Raw genomic sequence first — 19,156 nt, 5'->3', positions numbered from 1 at the left:
AGTAAGACAATACTGTTGATCTTGGACAATCTATTTTGCTTCTCTGAGGCCATTTTCTCAGAATCCCTTAAAAGAAGCGCTGTAAAAGCAGCTCTGTCTCCCGGGGCTGCTGAAAGACTGTATGAAGCAACACACACGACAGGAGCTTAAACCTTTACAATGTTTAGGAAAGACATGATTTTTCCCATTTCCATTTTCCTATTTCACAGACATGGCGAAGACGCTCTGAGAGCTAACTTCCCGTCTGACAGAGGCATCTCAGCAAGTGAAGGGAGAAATCCCTGACTAGTGACAATGACCCACTGACGGAGCTTACTCTGTGCCGGCTCCTGTTGAAAGCGAGGGACTCCCACAACACTTCTTGCAACAACCCAATAAACAAGTGGGGCCTCTTATGAATGAAATTACACAGAAGTGCAGAAGGGAGGTTCAGGCTAAGTGACCCATTCAAGGTCAACCAGCCTGGGCTGGAACCTGGGAAACAGGGCATTGGTTGCGGGGACAAAGCCCTGAAGACTGATTAGAAAAAGACTGAGAAGCTATATTGAGAAATCCAGTGGTGGCTTACCCAGCAAGATATTCCTTCCATCTAGAAGCCTCCAACCTCAAAACCCAAGCCTGCCCCTGCCTGACAGTCATTTCTTATGACCATTACCCCCTTTCCCTATCCTTCAGGCCTTTTCCCTGGCCCCCTTGTTCTCTGCTATAGAAGGGCAGGGTGTCCCGGCCAGGTGGTCCAGGATCAATTCAAGTGATCTAACCTCTCCGTGCCTCCGCTTCCCCATCTAAACCGGCAGCTCTTGGTAGGGGTTGCTGTGGGGACCGAACCAGTTAAAAAAATGTCTAAAGAGGCGGAGTCGGCGCCCCGCCGCCGTTATCACCCCACCAGAGGGGCCGCTCCCGGCTCAGGCTGAATGAATGAACGAACAAATGAACCCATTCAGGCACGGCCCGCCTCCTCCCGGCCTTTGAGGTCAAAGAAAAGGGGGCGCCGGGCCTCGAAGGCCGCAGATCGCCCCCCAGGCCGACCCGGCCGCGATGCGTCCGCCGCGCAGTCCGAGGGCCGAGCCCGCTGCGCCATCGTGGAGACCCGGGGTTCCCGGGATCGAGCCCAAACCCCCAACCTCCGGGCCCACCCGCCGACAACGCCTGGGCCCGGGCCTCACCCCGAGCCCACCGCGCGCGGAGCCGCCCCCGCCACCGCCTCAGGCTCCTCACCCGCCGCCGCCACCGCGCGAGGCGGGGACATGCAAATAAGCCAACGGTCTCCGCAGCGCCGCGCCGCGCAGGCGCAGGCCGCGGCCGAGCCTCAAGGCACAGGCGCAGGCGGCCGCCGCCAAAGCCTCTCGCGCAGGCGCACTGCCCAACCTTCAAGGCAGACACTCTCGAGGCAAAAAATTTCTCTCCCTGGACGGGCGGCGACGGGAAGCGACAGGAAAAAGGCGACAGAGACGCCGTCGCCGCAAACCTGTTGGCTCTCTCAGCTTTACCTGTACTCGCGGTCACTCTTGGTCACCCCGGGAGCGGTTCACAGGGCTGACAGAGGCCGAGGCGCGCCCTCGCCAGCGCGCCTGCGCACGTACGGCGGCCGAAAGGGACCAGGGGGCGGCGCAGCCGGAGACCGCCGCGAACCGCACCCTTTCCCCACGTGCCCCCGAAGACCGAGTGAGAAGCAGCGGCCGCCTAGCCCCCCTCGCGCGAGGAGCCGGGAGTGGACGCCGCGGGATCGGATTAGTGACGGGGGCGCGCCCCGCGAGGACTTGGCTTTGGGTAAATGATAGACTTACGGAAGCCGCCCGTGGACAAAATTGCCCGCTCTTCTGTCTGTCGTTTTCTTTTCATGTATTCATTTTTCACTGCCTATGTATGTACTGAGTGCCTGCTGCATGCCCGGCCGCATCCTAGGTAGTCGGGGTATTTAATAAAACGAGCCCCAGCTCTCATGCAGATTAAATTTCATTGGGGAGGAGGCTAGGGCAGTAAAAGCAAATAAATAGAAGAAACATTTCACTCCATGTTCAGATATGTTAAAATAATAAGAGAGAGTAGGAGAGCGGGGGCTGCTTTATGAAGGATGTCCCTCGGGTAGCTGGGAAGAACGAGAAAGAAGCAGGAAAGCACAGGTGAGAAGGTCTAGGTAAGGCAAGTGTTGGTAAGGAGACTGGATTTGTTCAGAGAAGGCTGGGAAGCCACTTAAGGGTTTTAAGTAAGTGAGATGGTCTCTGCTTTCCATTCACCCTCTGGCTGCCTCGTGGAGAACAGAGGCACTGGGTACGACTGGGAGGAAGCAGGTGATGCCACCTGAACCAAGGTGGGTGTGGCAGGCGGAGGAGGATTAATCCTTCAGGGCCCCTAGTTTGTCAGGGCACTGTTTTCTTGATAAGCAGAACGGTGGCTTAGGGAAGCGGGCTGTTAGTTGGGAGCCTTGGTTACTCCCTTCTCCCTAGCATGCCTTTAAAAAAAAATTATATATTTTAATTGGAGGATACTTACTTTACAATATGTGATGGTTTTTGCCATACATCATCAACATGAATCAGCCACAGGTATACATGTGTCCTCCCATCCTGAACCCCCCCTCCTTCCCCACCCCATCCCTCTGGGTTGTCCCAGAGCGATGGCTTTGGGTGCCCTGTTCATGCATTAAACTTGCACTGTTCATCTATTTCACATATGGTAATAAACGTGTTTCAATGCTGTTTTCTCAAATCATCCCACCCTCGCCTTCTCCCACTGAGTCCAAAAGTCTGTTCTTTACATCTGTGTCTCCTTTGCTGCCCTGCATGTAGGATCGTCATTACCATCTTTCTAAATTCCATATGTATGCGTTAATATTGGAGAAGGCAATGGCACCCCACTCCAGTACTCTTGCCTGGAAAATCCCATGGACGGAGGAGCCTGGTGGGCTGCCGTCCGTGGGATCGCTAAGAGTCGGACATGACTGAGCGACTTCACTTTCACTTTTCACTTTCATGCATTGGAGAAGGAAATGGCAACCCACTCCAGTGTTCTTGCCTGGAGAATTCCAGGGACGGGGGAGCCTGCCATCTATGGAGTCGCATGGAGTCGGACACGACTGAATCGACTTAGCAGCAGCATACAGTATCTATCTTTCTTTTTCTCACTTCACTCTGTATAATAGGCTCCAGATTCATCCATTTCATTAGGACTGGCTCAAATGCTTTCCTTTTTATAGCTGAGTAATATTCTATCATGTCTATGTACCACAACTTCCTTATCCATTCAACTGCTGATGGACATCTAGGTTGCTTCCAGGTCCTGGTTGTTGTAAATAGTGCTGCAGTGAATACTGGGGCCCAGCCTGCCTTGGACGCAGCGTGAAGGCGGGCAATGCTGTTTCTCTCCTTTCCTGGCCTGTGCTGTTCCCCAGGTGACTCCCAGATGACCATTCCCAGGCACCATCTTTCTCATGAGCTCCAGCTCTGTACTTTCATCACTGCCCCCAGCCCCACACACAGGTTGTGCTGGACCTAGGGTACCTTGAAGGACTCGTAAGTGGTGGTTCCAGAGCCAGACACTGACCTCCTTTGCCCAGGGATCTCAGGGCTGGGCAGAGAGAGGTTCCTGAGTTGGGAAGAGCTGAGGGTACACAGGTTCTGTCTGAGTAGCCAGGGAAGGCTCCCGTGAGGAGGCAGCCTGGACAAGCAGGTGGAAGCTCTGCAGAGAAGCTAGGTGGAGGGAAAGTGTTAAGGAGACAGAACAGGGTCTTGGCCGGGTTTCTTGCTGCCTCTCTGAGCTTCAGATTCGTCATCCTTAAAGTAGACACAATGACATTCCCCTTTATGATTTCTTCTGTGACCCAGTGGCCTCTTGTCATTGGCTCACTTGGGTCTGAAGCCTGGCCAGGGGCGTGGAAGCAACATGTGGTGGCAGAGCCAGAAGCAGAGTCTCCCCAGTAGCACCCAGCCCCAGAGCTGGCCAGGACCCTTTACCTTCACCAGAGCAGGCTCCCCACTGAGAAATTTTTGTATCTTAAAAAACAAAAAAATAATTTGGCTGCATCGGGTCTTAGCTCCAGCACCAAGATCTTCACTCTGTCATGCGGGATCTTTCATTGCAGCACACAGACCGTCAAGTTGGAGAAACTCTATCTTGAAACAGAAAATCCTTATTCTTTTCTTCCAGCTTTGATTTGGAAGTCCTTAGCAACCGCTGAACAGGCTCCCTGTTCTGGGAAATAAAGACGGGGAGATCTGCAAGGGAGAGAGGCAAGGTGTTTAAGTCCCTAAAATCCCCTACCCACTAAGGAACTGAGGCCGAAGTGCCTCTTAAGCAAAAGAGGAAAAGAAAAACTAAGTGATGTTTATTGAGCTCTGTGCCAGGTCCTGTTCTCGGTGCTTTGTTGAAATTGGTGGGTTGGATTTTGCTACAGTCTGTGAGGCAGATTCTTTGTCCCTGTGTCACACGTGAGAGTTGACCAACAGCCGCACTGCTCCCGCTTGCCCTGGAGCCTGTCCTCCCCCACCTGACCCTGAGCGTCTGCCCAAACACAGGTGGAACAGTCACATCCTGCGCTGCCTGCACAGAGACAAGTGAGAGCTTGGGTGGCTTGTGCCCCCGGCCCACGTTTGCACACGCCCGTGCCATTGGCCCACTGCCATCTTTGCCCTCATCTCCCTGTCACAGTGTCTGTGCTTTCTGTGACACATGATTCTGGAACGCACCCAGGACCAGAGAAAAACAAAAGTGTTCTAAAAGACCATACTACAGTAATCAAGAAAGTCAGTTGTGTCCTGTCTGTTAGAAAATAGCATCATTGTCAGTGTTGGATTTCAGTTTTGCTGTGAATGTATAAGAGAGTGTCCTTTAAAAAGTTTTTTTTTCAAATACTTGTTTGTTTATTTGGGTGCCTGGGGTCTTCATTGCAGCAACATGGGATCTTCGTTGCGGCTTGTGGCCTCAGTAGTTTTTTTTTTTTTTTTTGATGCTCCCTTATCCCATCTTTAGCTAGCAGGTGCCCCAGAGGGTTGGCTCCTGAGTCCTTTGACATGACGCCAGTGGTCTTTAGATGCTTCTTTGCTCTCTGGTCTCACTTGATGCTCCTGGCTCCTCTGGCCTGTTTCCTGCCTAAAACTGGAATCAACTCTTACTCCAAGAGCCCTGGTTTCTTCAGTGGGAAATGGTAGAGACCACAGTTGGTGTTCAGGGTGCTCACTGCTGCATGGTAGTATTACTTTCTCCAGGCATTTTCAGTTCATATTAATAGAAAATTGTTTCTTTATTTGCTTAAGAGAAAATGAATTCATGTCGTATTTCCAATTCAAATGTAGGAGTTCTGAGTTTTTACTTCTCCGATTTTGTTAAAATCTTATTTTCTTTTATGCTGATTATTCATGATATAAACATCATTACTTAATTACTATATCTGTAATCATTTCCAAATAATATTACTAATGAGGTTTCCAAAAACATGATTACTGAAAACTGTTGAAGATTTTCTTTTGCAGTTCTATCTTTTGAGTTGGGAAGATCTGCTGGAGAAGGGATAGGCTACCCATTCCAGTATTCGTGGGCTTCCCGTGTGGCTCAGCTGGTAAAGAATCTGCCTGCAGTGTGGGAGACCTAGGTTCGATCCCTGGGTTGGGAAGATCCCTGGCTGGGAGAAGGGAAAGGCTACCTACTCCAGTATTCTGGCCTAGAGAATTCCACAGGTCCGTGGGGTTGCAAAGAGTCGGACATGACTGAGCAACTTTCACTTTCATCTTTAGGGTAGATCCCAGTTAGAATATGCAGTCATATCACTGTGTTTTAAAATTGCCTGAAATGATCTCACCCACATAGACATACTGTTAGGTTCATGGGTTTCATTTTGCTGTTAATTTTTAGGGATTGCTTTTATTTTTATTTTGGCATATTCCTTTTCTTAATCACATAAATCATTTACCTGAGTTCCAAATTCAACCCTCTAAAGCAAGGTACGTTAGGAGAGAATAATCCAGCTTCTATTCCTGCTCTCACCACCCTTTTCTCTACCTCCTCTCACAGGTAACTATTTCTATTAGCTTCTAATTTACTTATTTATTATTAGTAGTAATAAAAAATAAATAATAAAAAGTAATTTAAAAGTCTAAAAAGTAATAAGCAATAGGTATGATTTTGGAGAAGGCAATGGCCACCCACTCCAATACTCTTGCCTGGAAAATCCCATGGATGGAGGAGCCTGGTGGGCTGCAGTCCATGGGGTCGCTAAGAGTCGGACATGACTGAGCGACTTCACTTTCATTTTTCACTTTCATGCATTGGAGAAGGAAATGGCAACCCACTCCAGTGTTCTTGCCTGGAGAATCCCAGGGATGGCAGAGCCTTGGTGGGCTGCCGTCTATGTGGTCGCACAGAGTCGGACACGACTGAAGTGACTCAGCAGCAGCAATAGGTATGATTTAATATTAATTTTAATTATTTAACATCATTATTAATTTCATTTATATTTTATTAGTGCCATGGTATGCTATGATAATGTTATTTCATTATATAATTATATTAAAGTACATAACTGTATAATAGAGTAGTGTAAGTTTATATTATAACGTTATTATGATATAATTACATAACGTACACTGTTATTATCACTGTTTAACTATTTATGCATTTGGCTGCTCCGGGTCTCAGCTGTGGAGGAACCTTTGATCTTCACTGTGGCAAGTGGGCTTTTTAGTGCTGGCATGCAAAGTCTTAGTTGCAGCACGTGGGACCTAGTTTCCTGATCAGGGATCAAAACCCGGCCCCCTGCCCTGAGAGTGCAGGGAAATTCCACAACATGTATTATTAAGATATTGTTTTAGCTTTACTACTGCTGCTTTTCACTATTGGAGCTTCCCTGGTGGCTCAGCAGTAAAACAATCAACCTGCTAATGCAGGAGATGGGGATTCGATCCCTGGGCCCAGGAGATTCCCCTGGAGAAGGAAATGGCAACCCACTCCAGTGTTCTAGCCAGGAGAATTCCATGCACAGAGGAGCCTGGCAGGCTGCAGTCCATAGGGTTGAAAAGGGTCGGACACAACTTAGCAACTAAACAACAGCAGCAATTTTTTACCATAGGGCATATGTTATATTAACATGCCCCATTGAGATAAAATGCACTAAATTACCTGCCTTCTTCTGTACTTTCAGGCGTCCTATGGCTGTTGGGATATCACCCTTTCCTGTGACTCAGGCTGTTAGGATTCTTCCAGGACAGTTACAGGTTCTGGCCCCTTGGAAGGTGCTGTCTAGGTGGTGGCCAGGTTCTCGGTTGCCCTCTGACCCTCAACAAGTCTAGCGTCTACCTTTTCAGCTTGAGAGCAGCCGCTGGGTGTCCTTGGCCCCACGTGGAGGAGATAACGATGGCCTCCAAGCGCATCACCCAGGAGACCTTTGACGCAGCTGTTCGCGAGAACATCCAGGAGTTTGAGATGGGGCCGGAGGAGGCGGTGAGAGAGGCCGTGGAGCAGTTCGAATCACAAGGTAGGGCGGTGCGACTGGGTCTCGGCGCCGGTCTGGCTCTTCGCCTGAGTCGCCTTCAGTCCACGGCTCTTTTTGCTGTTGTTGTTGCCACACCACTTGGCACGTGGGATCCAAGTTCCCTGGCCAGGGATCAAACCCACGCTCCCTGCGTCTGAAGCATGGAGCCTTAACCACTGGACAACCAGGGAAGTCCCATCCATGGCGCCTAATGTGTGATAGAGTGGTGTCCTGCCGTGAGCACATCCTTCCTGGCATGACTGCCCCGGGCACTGTCCTCTCTCTACACTCTGCCCCAGGCAGGCTAGCCACCCCCTCCCACCTCGCTGATGCCTACCCTCTACTCGCCTTGACCGCACCCTGACATCTACAGGGCAGGGTTTTTCCAGGTGGGTCTCATTTCAATGGTCGCTTCCTTGAAGAGACTTTTCTTGACCCCACTCCAAAGAAACAGGGCCACCTGCCACCCTGCCCCCGCTGCACCCCAGTGTGAGTTCACGGAGGCAGAAGGGCTATTGGTCACCAGCCTCTGAAAACAGGTAGCATGCCCTAGCCAGACCATGGAGGAGAATGGTTAGGAGGGAGCTGTTTGCAGTCATGTGGGCAGGGTTGGGAGACTGTGCTGCCCACAGCAGGACCTCCCCCCTCCCACGACAGGCCATGCAAGGGACGGGGGTCACCTGAGAGGCAGAGGCAGGAACCTGGGAATGAACACCCTATCCTCCCACTCCTCCTGCCTCTGCTCTCAGATCCGGCTTCCCATTGGCCAACCCAGTCAGATGCCAGAGGGCAAGGAAGTCCAGGGATCCAACCTTCCAGGTCAGGAGCTGGCACCCCGGGCACAGAGTAGGGACTAAACACTGGACAGGGACGGGAGGGGCACCTAGAACACCTGTGTGTTCTGCACAGTGGGGGCCTCTTCTGGGTCTGCCAGCAAGGGTGGGATGCAGCCAGGGTGAAGACCCGTTGGAGCCCCTAGGGAGGAGACCACAGGTTGCACTCCCCTCTGAGCCCACCAGGCAGAGTGCATCCGTCACCGAAGCACTGGCGTGCATCCTCACTGCTCCTCTGCCCCCATTGGCTGGACAGGGCCAAGGTGCAGAGACCCCACACCCCACGTAGGCATGGCTGCTGGGCCCTGCCCAGGCAGGGAGGGGTGGGGTGGAGAGCTGGGCAGATCCCAGAAGGCCTCCAGAGTAGGGTGGTCCCAGCTGAAGGGACACCAGGTGTGACTGCTGCAGGCCCGAGGGGTTGATGACCGTCTCTTGTTTCCTGACTTCCCCGCCCTCCCACAGGGGTTGATCTGAGCAACATTGTAAAGATGACCCCAAAAGTCTCTGCGGATGGACCCCAGGATCTGATACATGACATCCTGCAGGTAGGAGAGGGCAGCCCACGTGGGCCTCACGTGTGTGATCCTGTGTCACCTCATTACTCTGTCAGGATCACCTTTTTCCGTGTTTCCAGATGGCAGGCACAGACTCAGAAGGTCCAAGCCAGCCCAGCAAGCATAGGCAAGCCTGAGTGTGCAGCTAGGGTTTCCTGAGTCAATGTCTGAGGGCCTCGTGGGGGCCCCCATGCTCTGCCCACCCACCCACCTATGTGTGACATTGTGGGATTAGAGCTGACAGAGTGGACAGGGAATGGACAGCCCTCTAGGCCTAAGGGGTGGGCAGTGTTCGTGTTTGTCCTGGTGTTGGGAGCCTTGGGGTGGAGGGCCCCCTGGAGGAACCTCTCTTGGGCCTCCCAAGCTCTGAATTTCCTCAGTAAAATGGGCAAGAATCCCAGGAAAAGAGAGTGCAATCATAGGCTGTCACTTATTGCGCATCCACTGTTTACTGGCACATTACAGCCCCTCCTTGCCACACTTAAACTGGCCTGTGTGAGGTAAGTACGTCATCCCTGGCTTTCTGATGGGTGAACAGAGACCCAGAGCCTGCCCTCACTTTACCGTGACCCAAACAAGGAAAATACAGCTCATAGAGGTTCAGTCTTTTCCTTAAGGTCATCCATCAAACTGGTAAGCTGTTGGTAAAACAGCAGAAAGTTCTAGTGTTTATTGAGAACCATCTGTGAATTCATTTCTATACCAGGCACTTGCTTTGTGCCATCTCAGTTATTAGCCCAAAGATACCTGCAACAGTGGGGTTATCATCCCCATTTAACAGATGGGAAAACTGAGATCCAAAGAGGAAAAAGTGACTCACCTAGCTGCAAAAGAAAGTAGTAATAAAAAGGGAAGCTGGAGGAGGCAGCCCTGGATGCGAACCTAAGGGAAGTTATACAGTATTCGTCCTTTTGTGACTGGTTTATTTCACCTAGCTTGATGTCCTCAAGGTACATCTGTGTTGTACTACTTGTCAGAATTTCTTTTCTTTTTGTGGCTGAATGATATTCCATTTATGGACACACCACATTTGTTTATTCACTCACTGATGGGCATTTGGGTTGCTTCTGCCTTTTGGCTGTTGTAAATAATGCTGCTGTGAACATAGGTGTACCAGCATATGTTTGAGCTTCTGTTTTCAGTTTTTGGGGATATGTGTCTAGAATTGCTGGAGCTCTTGGTTTACTTTTTTGAGGAACCACTGAACTTGGTTTCCATAGCAGCTGTCCCATTTTATATTCCCACCAACAGCAGGTAGGGTTCCAGTTTTTGCCACATCCTTGCTAACACTTGCTTTTTCTGTTTCTTTGTTGTAACAGTAGCCACCTTCATGGGTGTGATGGTGTCTCATTGTGGTTTTTATTTGCATTTCCCTAGTGATGAGTGGGAGAAGGAAATGGCAACCCACTCCAGTATTCTTGCCTAGAAAAGCCCGTGGACAGAGGAGCCTGGTGGGCTGCTGTCCATAGGGTCGCAGAGTCGGACACGACTGAAGTGACTTAGCATGCATGCATGCGTTGGAGAAGGAAATGGCAACCCGCTCCAGTAGTCTTGCCTGGAGAATCCCAGGGACAGAGGAGCCTGGTGGGCTGCCATCTATGGGGTTGCACAGAGTTGGACACGACTGAAGTGACTTAGCAGCAGCAGCAGCAGTGATTAGTGATGTTGAGCATCTTTTCATGTGCTTAGTGGCCATTTGTATGTGTATCTTTGAAGCAATGTTTATTCAAGTCACACATTGTGGTTTTAACTAATTTCTTAATATTCAGTTTCATCATAACATGTGCTTAGTTAAGTCCACAAGTTTGAGCTCAGCAAGGGTTGGCTGACAGGCATCGTTGACTATCATGGCAGTTGAGGCCAAATCTCAGCCGTTTGGGCTGATGGTATCTGTAGACCCACTCCCCTTAGGGCTGGATGCAGATAATGCCATGAGCTCCAGGTACGCAGGTTCATCGTGGGCTCAAGCTGAGGCAGGCCCACAGTCATGGCACTGAGTGGCCACTAGACTTGTCTGTCCCATTCAGATTGTCGTCTCTCATTATAATTTTTTCCCCCAAGGGCTTAGAGTTGCGTGTGGGTAAACCACGTGTGTACAGTCTGCTTTCACTGGGCAGTTGCTCAGTAAATACTTGTGGAGTGAAGGAGAGACACAAGCAGGAGGCATATGATCCGGGCAGAACCGGTGGAGGTGGCTTTCACTTTCCTCAGGGAGCTGGCCGTTGGTGGGTGTGTCAGCTAGTTATGGCTGCCTAACAAACAGCCCCAAACAACGGCCATTGTCTTGTTTCTGGTGATTTTGCTGGGTTTGCTAACCTCAGCTGGATGGTGCTGCTGGGTGGTCTCACTGGGGGACTTTATGCACTGGTGCCCAGGGCCAGAACGTTTCATGCCTGTACTTCTGTGTGTGTGGCTCCTTGTCAGGGACACTGAGGTAGCAAGGCCTCTGTCTGTCTGTCTCTGTGGCCTCTCAAGCCCCCTGAAAGCACAGGTGTGGAAGCGGCCCCAGCTGGAACTGGCCCCACAGCACTTCCACCGAGGCCCAGATCCCAGGCAGAGGGATCCCGCCGGGACCCAGCACGGTCACTGTGACCTTCCTCGGGCTGAGCTGGCCCTGATGTTTTCCCCTGTCCCCTAGGCCCTGGATGACCTGCAGGAGTCCTTGGCCCGCTCTTGCCCCCAGGAGGTGTCCGCACACCTCACCCGCTTCTGCGAGCAGTGCAAGGAGCAGAAGGCCTGCCGCTTCCTGGCAGCCGAGAAGGGGGCCTACTCCGTCCTCCTGGAGACCTGGAAGTTGGCCGCCGCGGGTGACCAGGGCCTCCTCCTCCAGGCCCTCAATGCCCTGTCTGCCCTGACTGATGGCCAGCCGGACCTCCTGGACACCCAGGGCCTGCAGCTGCTCGTGGCCACGCTGGCCCACAACGCTGACTCGGCCCACGTGACCTGCTCCGGGATCCGCTGTGTGCGCCTCGCCTGCCTGAAGCACGAGCAGAACCGGCAGAGCCTGGTGAAGGCCGGCGTGCTGCCCCTGCTGACGGGCGCCATTGCCCGGCACAGCCGCTGTGCCGACGTGGTCCGCGAGGCCTGCTGGGCCCTGCGCGTCATGACCTTTGACGACGACATCCGTGTGCCCTTCGGCCATGCCCACGACCACGCCAAGATGATCGTGCAGGAGAATGGAGGCTTAAAGGTGCTCATTGAGGCCGCCAAAGGTAGGAGCAGATGTGGCGCGGGTGAAGAGTCGGGGTTTGGGACAGCCTGAAGCATGGTTGGCTCCAGGCACCAGTCGTGTCTGTCAGTTTGGTCCCGCCTACATGACAGCCCTAGCAGGACGCTGTCCTTACCCCTGGTTTTTCCAGGAGAGTTCAAGCCAGCGATCATTGCCCTGGACCACATCCCGTGCTCATCTCTAGAACCATTTAGGGAAGCGCTTGACTCTGTCCACCAGCACAGACTGAGCGTGGGATGGGAGGGCTCCTCAAAGGGAAGAAGGAGGGTGTTGTTTTCCAAAGGTGGGGATGTGTTGCTGGCACTCACCGGGGCTGGTCCCAGCGGGAGGTTTGCACTTTGGTTCATACTTGGTCACCAGTTCTCATGCATGTCCATGTGCCTGACTCCGAGGTGACCCTGATGAGCCAGCCACAGGAAGTCATAGCACGGACACTTGGGCGCCAGAACTCCTGCCCCCTGGGCACTGCACCCCCTGGAAAAGGCTGGACTGGGGTCTTGTGCACAGAAGGTGCTAGGAGAGTGAGTTTCCCTTTGCAGCCTGCCCTGTGGCTCTGACTCTGTTGCCAGGCCAGCGTGTGCGACTCTGGCTTTGTCTGTGGGGAAGTGGGGCCTGCCCCAGTCTCCCCTCTGCACCTCCAGAGAGGGGGAAAAACAGGGCCTGACTGGCTGCAAAGTTGAGCTGCTTTTCTGACGGGTGGGTTACATCTTCCTTGTTTATTTACAGGGGTTCATATCAGTGAGTGGAGAAGGCAATGGCACCCCACTCCAGTACTCTTGCCTGGAAAATCCCATGAATGGAGGAGCCTGGTAGGCTGCAGTCCATGGGGTCGCTAAGAGTCGGACATGACTGAGTGACTTCATTTGCACTTTTCACTTTCAAGCATTGGAGAAGGAAATGGCAACCCACTCCAGTGTTCTTGCCTGGAGAACCCCACGGACAAAGGAGCCTGGTGGGCTTCAGGGGGCGTGTGTGTGTGTGTGTGTGTGTGTGTGTGTTGGCGTGCATGTATACATTTATACACAGGAAGATCTATGGCAAGAAATTGGCTCATGGGGTTGCGGTGCTTTCAGACTTAAGTAGCAGGCTGAGGCTTGGGCAGGAGCCAACACTATAGTCCACTAGCAAGCTTCTTCCTCTTCAGGGAGACCTCAGTTTCCCTCTTAAGGCCCTCGGCTGATTGGACGAAGCCCACCCAGACCATCGATGGTCATCTGCTATACTTAAAAGTCAGCTGGTTGTGGGTGTCACCACATCTCCAGAGTATCTCCATGGCACACCCAGGTTACAGTTCATGGAGGCACTGGGGGCTGTGGTCTGGCCAGGGGGCCATGTGCACTGACCATCGCTGAGCTCTGTGTTATTATGGCTCTTTGTGCGCACCCACCGCCCACCCCCCCGCCAGCAACCCCCTAACCCTCCTCCCCACCACCATCCTCAGTCAGGCCTATCCTCCCTGGTGCCTCTGAACTTTGTCTGCAGCATCTGTGTTTCATTTTCGCCTGGGTCAACTCTATCCATATGTCCTTCTGCAGTTTCTAGGTGTCCTGTTGCACTTAGAAAGGTCATTCCCAACCCAAGATCATAAAAATAGTCTCGGATGGTTTATTATAGCACTATTATGGTTTTTCTTTTTTTAGTCGAGATCATCAGTCGTTCTGGAATTTATCTAGGGCATAGCGGAGAGGAAGGCACATTCCCGTGTCTTCCCCAACAGCCAGTAGGGGGCACCACAGGCCTGGGCAGCCCCAGTGGTCCTTCCTCTCCCCTGCCTTATCGTCCACCCCAACAGGCAGCCACCCAGCCAGGCAGAGGGGTCAGGCTGCCCTGGCGGAGCCGGATTCGGGATTCCTAGCAGGAGTGCTGGCTCAGAGCCAGGGCTGGTTCTCTGCTCCTCACCCTGGGGTTCCCCTTCCCCCCTCTGCAGTGTTCCCCGACAATCCCAGCATCCTGAGCGAGCTGTGCAGCACCCTGTCCCGCCTGGCTGTCCGCAACGAGTTCTGCCAGGAGGTCGTCGACCTCGGGGGCCTCAGCGTCTTGGTGGCCCTGCTGGCTGACTGCAATGACCACCAGGTGGGCGTCCACAGCTGTCTCAGGGTGTGAAGTCCCTTTGCCTGAGTTTCCCTTATTTTTTCTTGGCTGCTCTGTGTCTTCATTGCTGTGCTCAGGCTTCCTCTAGTTGCAGCGGTGAGCAGGGGTTACTCTAGCTGCAGTGCATGGGCTTCTCATTATGGTGGCTTCTCTTGTTGCAGAGCACAGGCTCTAGGGCACACGGCTGAGTAGCTGTGGAACACGGGTTTAGTTGCTCCTCAGCCTGTGAAACCTTTCCAGGCCAGGGATCGAACCCGTGCCCCCTGCATTGGCAGGTGAATTCTTAACCACCGGACCACCAGGGAAATCCCTCGCCTGAATTTCAGTCTGTCGTTTTTCTCGATATCTGGGAAAGGATCTGGGTCTCGCAGTGAACTCGGCCCCTCTTGGCCCTGGTCAGCCAGACAGGCTTGCATCAGAACATGCTGGCCTTGTCTGCAGAGCCCAGAGTCAAAGTTCGGTTTTTGCTTGTCAGAACCTGTGAGAAGGAACTAAAGCTTAGGGGGAAAACAGACCCACCCACCCTCTCTCACCGTCCTTAAGCACCTTTGTATTTTCAATCAGCAGTGAGAGAAGCAGAGTGGGTGTGGTGGGGGCAGCTGAAGGGCGTGGTGCTTGAGCGAGGCCACCTGTGCTCTGGGTGCTGACCTGAGCCACACACCCCTCTGTGTCTGGGGGTGGTGATCAAAGTCATCCAAATGCCTGTCCTGGACTCAGGTGGCCAGAACCACACGGCCCACCTCCCCAAGCCTCCCCTGCCTTCTCTACACAGCGAGTGATAGATAAGCTTGCTGTTTCATGCTGCCTGCACACCCCGGAGTTGTCCCCTGTGTGTTCAGACAGCAGACATTGAAACAGCCCCATGCCCCGCTCAAGACCCCCTCCCACCATCCCGCAACCAAGCACCTGATGCCCGGGTGCTGCTGGGGGTAACCTGTGCATTGCTGTCTTTCCAGGAGCTGGTGAAGCAGGTGCTGAGTGCTCTGAGGGCCATTGCAGGCAACGATGATGTGAAAGATGCCATCGTCCGCGCCGGCGGGACCGAGTCCATTGTGGCCGCCATGACCCGGCACCTGGCCAGTCCCCAGGTACCCACCCCAGGGCCGGGGGCACACAGGCAGGGCCACGTGGCTGGAATGCCAGATCAGTACCTGTAGCCACGTGATGGCCTTTCCCATCTCGGGAAGCCAACCCAGGCCTAGGGTGAGGCCAGCAAGCCAGAGGCTGAAGGCAGGGTGAGTGAGGGCCAGGGTGGCGCGAGACTCACTCCTAAGAGCTTGGTTGGTGCCTCCCGGTATCGTTTCTGTTACTGCTGGTCGGTACACACGTAGGCGCACGTGGTCTGTCCCAGTGAGGTCACAGAGCACTCACTGAAAGAGCTGGTCGGGGCGGGAGGGTTCGTCTGCCTCCTCTCAGCCATCCCCGTGACCCTCTTGCAGGTGTGCGAGCAGAGCTGTGCAGCCCTGTGCGTCCTGGCCCTGCGCAAGCCAGCGAACAGCCGCGTCATCATGGAGGGCGGCGGGGCCCAGGCCGCACTGCAGGCCATGAAGGCACACCCTCAGGAGGCTGGCGTCCAAGTAGGCATGGGCAACAGGCGGAGAGGACGGGAGCCTGGTGGGCAGGTGGGGCGAGAGGCCAGCCAGCAGGTCCTGGGGTGGGCAGAGCAGAGGGTGCAGGCCCTCTTTGACCTGGCCCATTACCACCGTGACCCAAGCCTCCAGGGTCTCCTTCCTTCTCAGCTCCAGTGTCCTGCATCTCCATCCCAGCCTCCAAAAACGTGCCTAACTCTGCCCGCTATTGTCCTCTCTCCTGTTCCGTTGGTCTTCCTGCATTTGATCTTGCCTTTTCCTAACAGTCTCTTTAGAGGGATATTGGTGGGGGGAGTTGGGTGGACCCGCAGAAGGGGCCCTGCTGGGATTCATGGAAGCTTCCTGGCCCCACCTTAGGCTGCTGCTTTGGAGGTCAGTCAAGCTGAAGCATAGACAGGGCCATGCACACCCTTGTCAGAAGCCCACCCTCCTCCCGCTCCCACTTTTCATACCATCCTGACTCAGGGACCTCCTGGTTGGTCTGGAGACGCACCAGGCTGAGTCCCACGGGAGGCCTTGGCTCCCTCCTCTAGGACGCTGTGCCTATGGCTGGCCCATCACCTTGCCCACTCCTGACCACCCTGGCCAGGCAGGCCCTCATTTCACCTGCTTCTCCCCGGCTTTCCCGTGTTGGGGTGCTTCTTGGAACTGCTGCCCAGCAGAGGCAGAGGGCCCAGATGCTAACTGAATGAGTCAACAGTGTGCTGACTGATGGACGCTGGGCACAGCCCCGCTCTTCCCTCTGTCTCCCCGCCCTCCTCCCCTGGCCAGGCTCTTGCCAGCACCCAAGGACATTGCTCAGAGGCTTTGAGTCCCACACCTGAGGAATCAGCCCCGCCTGCCCAACACTTGGCCACTGTGAGCTTCAGTCTCCTCACCTGGGAGCTGGGGGGTCAGTCCAGCCAGGGTGCCAAGAGGCTGAGGTGGAGGCATGGGCCTCGCCCGATGAGTCAGAGCCTAGGCACCTGCTGCCTGCTGCCAGTGGTTGTGTTGTGTTATGATGACCCCAAGGTCAGGGTGGACCCCACCCCCGGGCCCCACCCCCGACTCTCAGCCACTGACCTGCTCTCCCTTCCAGAAACAGGCCTGCATGCTGATCCGGAACCTGGTGGCCCGCAGCCAAGCCTTCTCACAGCCCATCCTGGACCTGGGGGCTGAGGCCCTCATCTCGCGAGCCCGAGCCGCCCACCGTGACTGTGAGGACGTGGCCAAGGCTGCCCTGCGGGACCTGGGCTGCCATGTCGAGCTCCGGGAGCTGTGGACTGGCCAGAAGGGCGACCTGGCGCCGTGACCGCAGGCCCAGTGCGCGCTGCAACTCTGGGCGAGTCGTGTGACTCAGGAACGGCCTGGGGGCAGGCCAGCTATCCGAGTCCTGCCACTCTGCCCCCAGCTTCCTCCCCCGTCCAGAAGAGGACTTTTCTGACTGGTGCCACGTAGAGGCCAGGGAGTGGGAAGGGAGTCTTAGTGAGGCACCCGCACAGCAGAAAGTGGCCCTTGAGGCCCGGCCCCTCTGCGCGCTCGTCCACGCGGTTGCCAGCTGAGAGCATGGCTTCATCTGCCCTGTGTCACCCCACTGCGCTTTGCTAGGAGAAGTGCCCCCTCAGCGTTGCTTCTGGCTGGAAGTCCGTCTGAAATCTGGAAACCACACTGGACAATCTCAAAGCAGGGCAGAGACCCCGCTTCTGTTCCTGCGAGTCCATTCTCATCGCCGCTGCTGCTTCTCTTACCTGTAAGTTGGATCCCAGGTGCCTTGCCGTGCTGAACAGAGGACAGGGACCAAGGCTTGATGGTCTCCAGGTGTCCCGGGCCAGCCAGTGGGGCCTGGTAATAAAAGACAGTTGGTTGAACAATGGAGGGGTCTCTTCCATAGCACCACGGGGAGTGGGGGCTGCAGCCAGCGGCCTCAAAGGACAGGGGAGAGGGGTGCGCATTTGGGGAGGTCATGGGTTCACTGAGGAAAGCAAAGGGTTTTGAGAACAGCCTGGGATGTGTGATTTGCTGTCACTCAGAGGGGCGGGCTGCTGGGGTCATCATCAGACTTGGGATCTGTGGCGCCAACGTCGCTGTGCTTGGATGTGCACTGCCCTGGGGGCTCTGGAGCACTCAGTGTCTGGCCCTCACTCTGATCTGTGGCTTTGAGCTAGTGACACAACCTCTCTGAGCCTTGACTTCCTCCTCCATAAAATGGGGAGAGGGGAGGGGCTAGAGCCCCCTCCAAAGAGTGATGGTGGCAGAGCTGGGCACATGGGAGACACCCAGTCATCTCACTTCAGCGCCCGAGTCACCCCAGAAGAATCACCCTGCGTTCTCCACCACCGGACTGTGTCAAGGTCCTCGGTAGCTGGCTGGCTGGGGCAGCCGGCCTTCCATCTCTGAGCACCCATTTCCCCACCCATAAGGTGGGCGTCACTGTTGCTGCCCCCATTGCCCACCCTCTGCCAGTGTCTTGGAGGTGTCACCCAGCAGCGGTGCCTGGCAGACCCCAGCTCTCCTCTTTATTCATCCTCGGGCTCATGGTGTGGTCACCTGGCAGTTCCGGGCATCCCCTGTGTTCCAGTCAGGTCAGGGCCGCCTCAGGCCCCCTGGTGGCCTCCTGGTGTCATGCCCAACAACTCAAGCCCACAGGGCAGGAGCCCCTTTTCACCCGTCTGAGTTTCCACCACCCCGCTTGTCATTCGCCTCCTCTAGGCTGAGAAAGGTCTGAATTCAGTCCTCAAAGTCAGCGCAAGCCCTTTCCCAGGAGGCTCCTGGTCCCAGTGGAAATTGGCCCACGGGAAGAGTTGCCGGAGGAGTGTCATCCGGGTTCCACCTCCCCTCCGGATGGGGAGGGCCCTGCCAGCTCCATGGGCTGATGAGAACCTCTGCCCCAGCCCCCTAGGCCTGTCTTTGCTCACTGGGGACTCAGCCCGTGGGTGGGATGATCCGTACCCACTCCAGGCTCCAGCCATGAGACCTTGGATCAGTCTTGTGTCCTTGGAGGCCCCGTGACCCTCCTGTTCCTCCATCTGTCTCGTGGGCAGTGGGTACTGCTAGTCCATTTCGGGGAAGCCTGAGGTGCCAGCCTTGTAACTGCTGCCTCAGCTCTGCTCTGAGTCTTCCTGTAGCTCCCCATCGCCCTCCACATGAAACCAAACTGTCCTCCAGGCCCTACCCCGCTCCCATCTGCATCTTCCCCATGTTCCCCTGTAATCACATTTCCAGTCACTCCAGCCTCCCCACCTCAGGGCCTGTGCACATGTCATGCTTTGCATGGAGCATCCTTCCCTAGCCCTCCCCATGGCTGGCTCCTTCCTGGCACCTGGTTCCAGCTCACACGTTGCCTTCTCAGAGAAGTGCCCTATTGCCCCCTTGCCCTGGTGCCCCGTGATCACGGGCTGTGTCCCTGACCTCTGCCCCCA

At 54.7% G+C, this 19,156-nt stretch overlaps 2 protein-coding genes across 23 annotated transcripts in view; one reads left to right on the top strand and one right to left on the bottom strand.

Annotated features, from left to right (window-relative positions):
* Positions 1-1,579, bottom strand: part of SUGP2 (SURP and G-patch domain containing 2) — a 29,358-nt gene extending 27,779 nt beyond the window's left edge. For 6 of the 13 annotated variants that reach the window (XR_009495132.1, XM_002688523.7, XM_024994736.2 and 3 more), the window contains exon 1: positions 1,219-1,298. Coding sequence is in view for 5 of the 13 variants with exons in the window: in XM_002688523.7 (XP_002688569.2) it covers positions 1,219-1,249 (31 nt within the window). In the remaining 8 variants the exon portion in view is untranslated. Of the gene's footprint in view, positions 1-568; positions 734-761; positions 1,299-1,490 lie in introns of those variants that run through there. The other 7 variants (XM_005208476.5, XM_024994740.2, XM_024994744.2 and 4 more) reach the window with 5 other exon arrangements.
* A 99-nt stretch (positions 1,580-1,678) lies between these two features.
* ARMC6 (armadillo repeat containing 6) lies at positions 1,679-17,610 on the top strand. Of its 10 annotated transcripts, none has more exons than XM_024994183.2 (11): positions 1,683-1,770; positions 5,455-5,554; positions 7,133-7,205; positions 7,296-7,465; positions 8,758-8,840; positions 11,488-12,061; positions 14,006-14,151; positions 15,126-15,257; positions 15,609-15,746; positions 16,530-16,616; positions 16,837-17,610. In XM_024994183.2, the coding sequence occupies exons 4-11, from the start codon at positions 7,345-7,347 to the stop codon at positions 17,047-17,049; spliced, it is 1,494 nt and encodes a 497-aa protein (XP_024849951.1). In that variant the 5' UTR covers positions 1,683-1,770; positions 5,455-5,554; positions 7,133-7,205; positions 7,296-7,344; the 3' UTR covers positions 17,050-17,610. The 10 variants fall into 10 exon arrangements, with proteins under 10 accessions (XP_024849949.1, XP_024849955.1, XP_015327352.1 ...); XM_024994182.2 differs by having other exon boundaries at positions 5,455-5,587; XM_059888131.1 differs by having other exon boundaries at positions 5,455-6,394.
* The last annotated feature ends 1,546 nt before the right edge of the window (positions 17,611-19,156 follow it).

This window comes from Bos taurus, chromosome 7 (assembly GCF_002263795.3).
Source record: "Bos taurus isolate L1 Dominette 01449 registration number 42190680 breed Hereford chromosome 7, ARS-UCD2.0, whole genome shotgun sequence".
NCBI classification, from domain to species: domain Eukaryota; kingdom Metazoa; phylum Chordata; class Mammalia; order Artiodactyla; family Bovidae; genus Bos; species Bos taurus.
Note: the sequence above shows the minus strand (reverse complement) of the source record. Positions and strands in the feature narration are given on the sequence as shown.

What these genes read in the sequence shown, in the direction of transcription:
- ARMC6 (XM_024994181.2), top strand. Translation starts at nt 7,345, where the DNA reads ATGGCCTCCAAGCGCATCACCCAGGAGACCTTTGACGCAGCTGTTCGC. An exon ending in GCTCATTGAGGCCGCCAAAG is followed by an intron (nt 12,062 to 14,005) that starts GTAGGAGCAGAT and finishes CCCCCTCTGCAG; the next exon opens with TGTTCCCCGACAATCCCAGC. An exon ending in GGCACCTGGCCAGTCCCCAG is followed by an intron (nt 15,258 to 15,608) that starts GTACCCACCCCA and finishes ACCCTCTTGCAG; the next exon opens with GTGTGCGAGCAGAGCTGTGC.